We start from the raw sequence: 10,948 nt of genomic DNA on the forward strand, positions 1-10,948 counted from the left end.
TCAGTCTTCTCCTTGTATGAGCTGAAAGTTTAGAGGGACGGCCAGGTCTTGGTAGATTTGCAGGGGTCTGATACTCCTTCCATTTCAATATTATCGCTTGCACAGTGCTCCTTGGGATGTTTAAAGCTTGGGAAATCTTTTTGTATCCAAATCCGGCTTTAAACTTCTTCACAACAGTATCTCGGACCTGCCTGGTGTGTTCCTTGTTCTTCATGATGCTCTCTGCGCTTTTAACGGACCTCTGAGACTATAACAGTGCAGGTGCATTTATACGGAGACTTGATTACACACAGGTGGATTGTATTTATCATCATTAGTCATTTAGGTCAACATTGGATCATTCAGAGATCCTCACTGAACTTCTGGAGAGAGTTTGCTGTACTGAAAGTAAAGGGGCTGAATAATTTTGCACGCCCAATTTTTCAGTTTTTGATTTGTTAAAAAAGTTTGAAATATCCAATAAATGTCGTTCCACTTCATGATTGTGTCCCACTTGTTGTTGATTCTTCACAAAAAAATACAGTTTTATATCTTTATGTTTGAAGCCTGAAATGTGGCAAAAGGTCGCAAAGTTCAAGGGGGCCGAATACTTTCGCAAGGCACTGTATACACACACACAGTTCCTTGACTCCTATGTGTGTTCCTCTCTTTGTAGAATGGTGGAGTACTCGTTGGACCTGCAGAACATCAACCTCTCAGCCATTAGGACAGTCAGGGTCCTCAGACCCCTCAAAGCCATCAACAGAGTACCCAGTGAGTTCTGTCTCGCGGTCTCTCTTTCTCTCTCTCTCTCTTCTCTCTCTCTCTCTCTCTCTCTCTCTCTCTCGCTCCCTCTCGCTTTCTGTCTCTCTCAGTCTGTCTCTTTTTGTCTGTCTCTCGCTCTCTCTCTCTGTCTTGTTTATCTCTGTTTGTCTGTCTGTCTCTCTGTCTGTTTGTGTCTGTCACTTTCTGTCTGTCTGTCTGTCTGTCTGTCTGTCCGTTTGTTTGCATGTGATGTCTACACTGAGTGTACAAAACATTAGGAATGTCCACTCTTTCCATGACATAGACTGACCAGGTGAATCCAGGTGAAAGCTATGATCCCTTATTGATGTAACTTGTTCAATCCGCTTCAATCAGTATAGATGAAAGGGAGGAGACAGGTTAAATAAGGATCTTGGCCTTGAGACAATTGAGACATGGATTGTGTATGTGCGTCATTCAGAGAGTGAATGGGCAAGACAAAATATTTAAGTGCATTTGAACAGGATATGGTAGTAGGTGCCAGGCTCACTGGTCTGATTGTGTCAATAACTGCAACGCTGCTGGGTTTTTCACACTCAACAGTTTCCCGTGTGTATCAAGAATGGTCTACCACCATAAGGACATCCAGCCAACTTGACACAACTGTGAGAAGCATTGGAGTCAACATGGGCCAGCATCCCTGTGGAACACTTTCAACATCTTGTAGAGTCCATGCCCCAACGAATTGAGCCTGTTCTGAGGGCAAAAGCTGGGGTGCAACTCAATATTAGGAAGGTGTTCCTAATGTTTTCTCCATTCAATCAGTACAGTCATTGTATATGTCCTTTGACTTTGCTGTGATCCTCTACTCTGTTCTGACTGCATAAACCCAGGACAGTGCTGTTTGATCTGAGCAGCCCATCTCCTATCAGATGCCCTCTACTACAACAGAGTCCCTTACAGATTTACATATCCTCCTGTAATGTAGATCACTGTTCTCTCTCTGACCCAACCCCATCCCTCTCAAATACAACTCTGTTCTCAGACAAAATTGTAAACACCTATTGATTTTCCCCTTACCTCAGACAGCTTCTAATCATCGTAAGCACCAATTAGCCCGATCAAGCGAGGGTCAGCTAATCTCTCCACTCACTTCCAGTCTGTGAAAGTGATAGCATTTATCCGCTAATGCTAACAGTGGCTAACAGTGAATAACACACAGACAGTGGTATCAGTCAGACTCAGGTAGCATTTCCTGATCTCCTCTTTACTAGAGCTAACTGGCTAATAGCGGCTAACATTGATATGCATGTTGTAAGCTGTAAGTGAGACAGTGTACTGAAACACAGTCAAACAGGACATGTTCCAAACAGCTGTAATCCTTATCCTTGCATCCTTTACTTGTTTCCTTTCCTTTCCCCCAGAGCTAACAGCCTAATGGGCTAAGCTAATGGCAAAGAAACACAGATCATTGCTAACGCTAATGGACTAGTGGTGTGGAAACTGAGAGACACAGAGAGGTGTGCTGGAGTCATCTGTCTGCAGGTACATTAAGTGAGTGCAGGTGTTCTATGGCACAGTCTGTCTCTAATGAGAATTATTGGCGGGTAGAGAAACCAGTATTTATAAACACATAAAACACACACACACCTCCAACTCGCCTCTCTCTGTGATGAGAATTAGTGAAGACATTACTCTCTCGTCTGGTCCATTACACACACACAGATTAATCCTAGCACTAATTACCTGAGAAAACAGTTTTCCTTGAGTGCTGACGATAATTCCCATTCTAATTCCCATTCCCATTCTGAAGCGCTGAAGACTCTGCTCCCTTATCAATGTTTCAGTGGGTGTTGCCACCGGGGTAACTCATTAAATATGAATGGTAATTGAATTAGTGCATGTCATTGCCTCGCTCCGCCAGCTGATAGGAAGTTGTAGGGAGGGGTGATACTGATAGTGATGTCATGTTTGGGGAACTGATATAGGCAGACTGGTGACTGGTGACTGGTGCACATGTGTAAACAAACGCACTAATACACATGCTGGGACACACACACACATGTACACATACATGCTGTGTGTGTGTGTGTGTGTGTGTGTGTGTGTGTGTGTGTGTGTGTGTGTGTGTGTGTGTGTGTGTGTGTGTGTGTGTGTGTGTGTGTGTGTGTGTGTGTGTGTGTGGGTGTGTGTGTGTGTGTGTGTGTGTGAGAGCGCTCACTGTGTAGTATAAACATATGGTTGCACTCAGGGGAATGGATAACTGATGAGTATGTCCACAACTCCCTGCATTAGACCAGATAGGGGTGAGATACAATAGACATAAAGCAATTGCTTGACATGAGGTCATTTTGACCAAGTTAATATACACATCAGCTGAGATTGACCCCCGTGAGACCCAATTTGTACCCTTCCTAGAAGATGCATAATAGTGTAGTCTCTCTCTCTCTCTCTCTCTCTCTCTCTCTCTCTCTCTCTCTCTCTCTCTCTCTCTCTCTCTCTCTCTCTCTCTCTCTCTCTCTCTCTCTCTCTCTCTCTCTCTCTCTCTCTCTCTCTCTCTCTCTCTCTCTCTCTCCAGTTGACACCCCCTCCTTCCTTTTCTCAATTTCTGGGCTATAACACCCTGTATGTAGCCAGTAACACCCTTTATGTAGCCAGTAACACCCTTTATGTAGCCAGTAACACCCTTTATGTAGCCAGTAACACCCTGTATGTAGCCAGTAGCACCCTTTATGTAGCCAGTAACACCCTTTATGTAGCCAGTAACACCATGTATGTAGCCAGTAACACCCTGTATGTAGCCAGTAACACCCTGTATGTAGCCAGTAAAACCCTGTATGTAGCCAGTAACACCATGTATGTAGCCAGTAACACCCTTTATGTAGCCAGTAACACCATGTATGTAGCCAGTAACACCCTGTATGTAGCCAGTAACACCCTGTATGTAGCCAGTAACACCCTTTATGTAGCCAGTAACACCCTGTATGTAGCCAGTTTCACCCTGTATGCAGCCAGTATAACCCTGTATGTAGCCAGTAACACCATGTATGTAGTCAGTATAACCATGTATGTAGCCAGTAACACCATGTATGTAGTCAGTATAACCCTGTATGTAGCCAGTAACACCATGTATGTAGTCAGTATAACCATGTATGTAGCCAGTAACACCATGTATGTAGTCAGTATAACCCTGTATGTAGCCAGTAACACCATGTATGTAGTCAGTATAACCATGTATGTAGCCAGTAACACCATGTATGTAGTCAGTATAACCCTGTATGTAGCCAGTAACACCATGTATGTAGTCAGTATAACCCTGTATGTAGCCAGTAATACCATGTATGTAGTCAGTTTAACCCTGTATGTAGTCAGTTTAACCCTGTATGCAGCCAGTAATACCATGTATGTAGTCAGTTTAACCCTGTATGTAGCCAGTAACACCATGTATGTAGTCAGTTTAACCCTGTATGTAGCCAGTAACACCATGTATGTAGCCAGTAACACCCTGTATGTAGCCAGTTACACCATGTATGTAGTCAGTTTAACCCTTTATGTAGCCAGTAACACCCTGTATGTAGCCAGTATAACCATGTATGTAGTCAGTAATACCATGTATGTAGCCAGTAACACCCTGTATGTAGCCAGTAATACCATGTATGTAGTCAGTTTGCCCCGTTCAAAGCCCACGTTGAAGTGGTGTTATTGAGGACGTGTGGTCCTGAGTAGGATTATGTGTTTTTACATGCAAAAGTGACTGCTTTTGATAGACATACATTAGTTCCTCTATAGGTAGACATACAGTAGTTCCTCTATAGGTAGACATATATTAGTTCCTCTATAGGTAGACATACAGTAGTTCCTCTATAGGTAGACATATATTAGTTCCTCTATAGGTAGACATATATTAGTTCCTCTATAGGTAGACATACAGTAGTTCCTCTATAGGTAGACATACAGTAGTTCCTCTATAGGTAGACATATATTAGTTCCTCTATAGGTAGACATATATTAGTTCCTCTATAGGTAGACATATATTAGTTCCTCTATAGGTAGACATATATTAGTTCCTCTATAGGTAGACATACAGTAGTTCCTCTATAGGTAGACATATATTAGTTCCTCTATAAGTAGACATATATTAGTTCCTCTATAGGTAGACATATATTAGTTCCTCTATAGGTAGACATACAGTAGTTCCTCTATAGGTAGACATATATTAGTTCCTCTATAGGTAGACATATATTAGTTCCTCTATAGGTAGACATACAGTAGTTCCTCTATAGGTAGACATATATTAGTTCCTCTATAGGTAGACATACAGTAGTTCCTCTATAGGTAGACATATATTAGTTCCTCTATAGGTAGACATACAGTAGTTCCTCTATAGGTAGACATACAGTAGTTCCTCTATAGGTAGACATACAGTAGTTCCTCTATAGGTAGACATATATTAGTTCCTCTATAGGTAGACATACAGTAGTTCCTCTATAGGTAGACATATATTAGTTCCTCTATAGGTAGACATATATTAGTTCCTCTATAGGTAGACATACAGTAGTTCCTCTATAGGTAGACATACAGTAGTTCCTCTATAGGTAGACATACAGTAGTTCCTCTATAGGTAGACATATATTAGTTCCTCTATAGGTAGACATACAGTAGTTCCTCTATAGGTAGACATATATTAGTTCCTCTATAGGTAGACATACAGTAGTTCCTCTATAGGTAGACATACAGTAGTTCCTCTATAGGTAGACATATATTAGTTCCTCTATAGGTAGACATACAGTAGTTCCTCTATTGGTAGACATACAGTAGTTCCTCTATAGGTAGACATACAGTAGTTCCTCTATAGGTAGACATATATTAGTTCCTCTATAGGTAGACATACAGTAGTTCCTCTATAGGTAGACATACAGTAGTTCCTCTATAGGTAGACATACAGTAGTTCCTCTATAGGTAGACATATATTAGTTCCTCTATAGGTAGACATACAGTAGTTCCTCTATAGGTAGACATACAGTAGTTCCTCTATAGGTAGACATACAGTAGTTCCTCTATAGGTAGACATATATTAGTTCCTCTATAGGTAGACATATATTAGTTCCTCTATAGGTAGACATATATTAGTTCCTCTATAGGTAGACATATATTAGTTCCTCTATAGGTAGACATACAGTAGTTCCTCTATAGGTAGACATATATTAGTTCCTCTATAGGTAGACATATATTAGTTCCTCTATAGGTAGACATACAGTAGGTCCTCTATAGGTAGACATACAGTAGTTCCTCTATAGGTAGACATATATTAGTTCCTCTATAGGTAGACATACAGTAGTTCCTCTATAGGTAGACATATATTAGTTCCTCTATAGGTAGACATATATTAGTTCCTCTATAGGTAGACATATATTAGTTCCTCTATAGGTAGACATATATTAGTTCCTCTATAGGTAGACATATATTAGTTCCTCTATAGGTAGACATACAGTAGTTCCTCTATAGGTAGACATATATTAGTTCCTCTATAGGTAGACATATATTAGTTCCTCTATAGGTAGACATACAGTAGTTCCTCTATAGGTAGACATATATTAGTTCCTCTATAGGTAGACATACAGTAGTTCCTCTATAGGTAGACATACAGTAGTTCCTCTATAGGTAGACATATATTAGTTCCTCTATAGGTAGACATATATTAGTTCCTCTATAGGTAGACATACAGTAGTTCCTCTATAGGTAGACATACAGTAGTTCCTCTATAGGTAGACATACAGTAGTTCCTCTATAGGTAGACATACAGTAGTTCCTCTATAGGTAGACATACAGTAGTTCCTCTATAGGTAGACATACAGTAGTTCCTCTATAGGTAGACATACAGTAGTTCCTCTATAGGTAGACATATATTAGTTCCTCTATAGGTAGACATACAGTAGTTCCTCTATAGGTAGACATATATTAGTTCCTCTATAGGTAGACATACAGTAGTTCCTCTATAGGTAGACATACAGTAGTTCCTCTATAGGTAGACATACAGTAGGTCCTCTATAGGTAGACATACATTAGTTCCTCTATAGGTAGACATACAGTAGTTCCTCTATAGGTAGACATATATTAGTTCCTCTATAGGTAGACATATATTAGTTCCTCTATAGGTAGACATACAGTAGTTCCTCTATAGGTATGTATCTGCCTCTCCCTCTTTCTTCCTCTTCCTCTCCCCCTCTCTTTTTCTCTCTCACCGACCTCACTGTTGTACCTGGGTTGTAATAACCGGATGTGGTGTCTCTTCTCATGAAACACAGCGTGACAAACACGTGTGTACACACACACACACACACACACACACACACACACACACACACACACACACACACACCTGTCAGTGAATCTCTCTGAGTGGTGCTTCAGTGGTTTCTGGTGTCAGTCCTTCAGAGAACATTGCCAGTCGCCACTACTCTTCCATCAGCTGTATTTATGTCATCATCACGGGACATATCTGCCCCATCTGCTCATGTACTAATCATGTTTCATTATGTAATCAACGTGGGTCAGGTCCAACGGTAGCCTCTCGTGTGTCATAATGCCATCACTTGGGGATATGGGATATGTGACTGGTCCACCATCCACCTATATGGACAGAAACATGTCTATGCTACTTTTGGAAGGCCTGAATGTCCTGTGTTCTGTGTCCATATATGTTTTGTGTCTGTCTGTGTGTTTTAGATACAGTATGTGTGTCCTGCTGTTTCTACTCAACAATATTCTCATTTTATATGAGTGTGTGTGTGTATTATAATGCATGTGTGTGTGTTTGTGTATTATAATGCATGTGTGTGTGTGTGTGTGTATTATAATGCATGTGTGTATTGTAATGCATGTGTGTGTGTATGTGTGTATTATAATGTCTGTGTGTGGGTGTGTGTGTGTATTATAATGCATATGTGTGTGTGTGTATTATAATGCATGTGTGTGTGTGTGTATATAATGATGCATGTGTGTGGGTGTGTGTTTGTGTGTTTTATAATGCATGTGTGTGTGTGTATTACGATGCATGTGTGTGTCTTTGTGTATTATAATACATGTGTGTATTTGTATTATAATATATGTGTGTGTGTGTGTGTGTGTGTGTATTATAATGCATGTGTGTGTGTGTATTATAATGCATGTGTGTGTGTTTGTGTATTATAATGCATGTGTGTGTGTGTGTGTATTATAATGCATGTGTATTATAATATATGTGTGTGTGTGTGTGTGTGTGTGTGTATGTGTATTATAATGCATGTGTGTGTGTGTATTATAATGCATGTGTGTGTGTATTATAATGCATGTGTGTATGTTTGTGTATTATAATGTGTGTGTGTGTGTGTGTATTATAATGCATGTGTGTGTGTATTATAATGCATGTGTGTGTGTATTATAATGCATGTGTGTGTGTTTGTGTATTATAATGCATGTGTGTGTGTTTGTGTATTATAATGCATGTGTGTATGTGTATTATAATATATGTGTGTGTGTGTGTGTGTATTATAATGCATGTGTGTGTGTGTATTATAATGCATGTGTGTGTGTATTATAATGCATGTGTGTATGTTTGTGTATTATAATGTGTGTGTGTATGTTTGTGTATTATAATGCATGTGTGTGTGTATATTATAATGCATGTGTGTATGTTTCAGGTATGCGTATCCTGGTGAATCTCCTCCTGGACACACTGCCCATGCTGGGAAACGTCCTCCTGCTTTGTTTCTTCGTCTTCTTCATCTTCGGCATCATCGGGGTGCAGCTGTGGGCGGGATTACTGAGGAACCGATGCTACCTCGAAGAAAACTTCACCCTGTGAGTGACGGTGTGTGTGTGTGTGTGTGTGTGTGTGTGTGTGTGTGTGTGTGTGTGTGTGTGTGTGTGTGTGTGTGTGTGTGTGTGTGTGTGTGTGTGTGTGTGTGTGTGTGTGTGTGTGTGTGTGTGTGTGTGCGTGCGTGCATTTGTTAATTTGATTGTGGTGTAATTTATTCTCAACAAGACTACCTCCTCCCAGTCAGTAGCTGTACGTGATTAAATTCCCAGTCACCTCTCCATATTCATGACCGAGATGTCACGTGAATGCCCACCCTAACCTTGGCAATGACAGAATGGCACTGTATGTGAGTGAAGTCAGTGAGTGAGTGTGTCTGTACGTGTGTGTGTGTGTGTGTGTGTGTGTGTGTGTGTGTGTGTGTGTGTGTGTGTGTGTGTGTGTGTGTGTGTGTGTGTGTGTGTGTGTGTGTGTGTGTGTGTGTGTGTGTGTGTGTGTGTGTGTGTGTGTGTCTGTGTGTGTGTCTGTGTGTGTGTCTGTGTGTGTGCTCTCCTGCTGAGGTATAATCTGATTCCGAGGGGTGTCTGTGTTCCTGACAGTGTCTCCTTCCAGAGTGTGTGTTCTCTGTATGCTGACCTCAGCTTGTATTAATCATTGGCCAGAGAGAAAGAGGACCAATGTCCAATTTAAAAAATAATAATAATTAAACATTTAACTAGGTGTAACGTTCGTCGTTAGAATGAGACCAATGTGCAGCGTGGTATGCGTAATTTTCTTTTAATTTGAAATGTTCCACCAAAAACAATAAACAACTCAACAAACGTAAAGCTAGGGGTGCAAACCCATGCAACAACCAAAGACAAGATACCACAACAGAAAGTGGGAAAAAGGGCTGCCTAAGTATGATCCCCAATCAGAGACAACGATAGACAGGTGCCTCTGATTGGGAACCTTACTCGGCCAAAAAGAAAGAAATAGACAACATAGAATGCCCACCCCAAATCACACCCCGACCTAACCAAATAGAGAAATAAAACGTCTCTCTAAGATCAGGGCGTGACACTAGGCAAGTCCTACGTGGCTGACTCTGTCCCTCAGTTAACCCGTTAACACTCCTAGTTGGAAGTCACCTTTCAGAAAGGTGTAAGATAATGCTGAAACAATATAGCCGTGTCTTGCTAACGTTAAACACCTTTTGCATAAATGGTGGACACTTTAAGCACTGCTAAGAGTGTGCAAATCTGTCATCAAGGTAAAGGGTGGCTACTTTGAAGAATCTCAAATATAAAATATATTTAGACTTGTTTAACACTTTTCTGGTTACTATATGATTCCATATTTGTTATTTCATAGTTTTTATGTCTTCACTATTATTCTGCTATGTAGAAAATAGTCAAAATAAAGAAAAACCCTGGAATGAGTAGGTGTGTCAAAACTCTTGACTGGTCCTGTATATATATATATATATATATATAAAAGAACGACATCTTAAGCACTTACATATTCTAAACATATAGTACAAATTCCATATGGAATTATATATATGTTTAGAATATGTAAGTGCTTAAGATGCCATTCTTTAATTATCTCTTTAATTAGTTAATTGTCCATGGCAGCTTTCAGATGGGAGCTTTAGCTTGTGTAGCAGGAAGCTCAGCTCAAGGATAGTATTAACTAATGCTAAGGGTTAGCCAGAGTGGTTGGATGCTTAATTGAAGGACCCTTGTGTATTAGCCAGGGAGTATGCTAATGGTGAGATGAGAGGTTGCAATGGGAGATGATTAGCTGGAGTAGCTGAATGTTACAGTGGAGGACAGCACACCTCTCCTGGTTTATCTACATCTCTATGCTCTTCCTCTACTGTCGTTGCCCTCTCATTCATTCATATATCCTTATTACTTATTCTTTATCCCCTTCACTGTGTACTCTCCCTAGTTTTGGAATCTTCCTCTAGATTACTTGTTATTCCCTCCATTTATCTTCCAAGCATTTCGATACACTCGCATTAACATCTGCTAACCATGTGTATGTGACAAATACAATTTGATTTGATTTGATTTGATTTGATTTATCTTCCTCTCTCTCACTCTCCCTCCCTTTATCTTCCTCTCCCTCACTCTCCCTCCCCTCTCTTCCTCTCCTTTTCTCTCCCTCCCTTTATCTTCCTCTCCTTTCTCACTCTCCCTCCCTTTATCTTCCTCTCCTTTCTCACTCTCCCTCCCTTTATCTTCCTCTCCTTTCTCACTCTCCCTCCCTTTATCTTCCTCTCCTTTCTCACTCTCCCTCCCTTTATCTTCCTCTCCTTTCTCACTCTCTCTCCCTTTATTTTCCTCTCCTTTCTCACTCTCCCTCCCTTTCATCTCCCTTCTTGTATTACCTTTCCTTGTCATTCTTCTCTCTCCCTTTCCAGATTTTTTTCTCCTTCAACCT

At 40.6% G+C, this 10,948-nt stretch overlaps 1 protein-coding gene across 1 annotated transcript in view; it reads left to right on the plus strand.

Annotated features, from left to right (window-relative positions):
* The first annotated feature begins 656 nt into the window (after positions 1-656).
* The window catches only part of LOC139421581 (calcium voltage-gated channel subunit alpha1 Ia), a 121,052-nt gene continuing 110,760 nt past the window's right edge, over positions 657-10,948 (plus strand). The window contains exons 1-2 of the mRNA XM_071172623.1: positions 657-753; positions 8,403-8,562. Of these exons, the coding sequence (XP_071028724.1) occupies positions 657-753; positions 8,403-8,562 (257 nt within the window). The remainder of the gene's footprint in view (positions 754-8,402; positions 8,563-10,948) is intronic.

Source organism: Oncorhynchus clarkii, chromosome 12, assembly GCF_045791955.1.
Source record: "Oncorhynchus clarkii lewisi isolate Uvic-CL-2024 chromosome 12, UVic_Ocla_1.0, whole genome shotgun sequence".
In the NCBI taxonomy this organism is placed as follows: domain Eukaryota; kingdom Metazoa; phylum Chordata; class Actinopteri; order Salmoniformes; family Salmonidae; genus Oncorhynchus; species Oncorhynchus clarkii.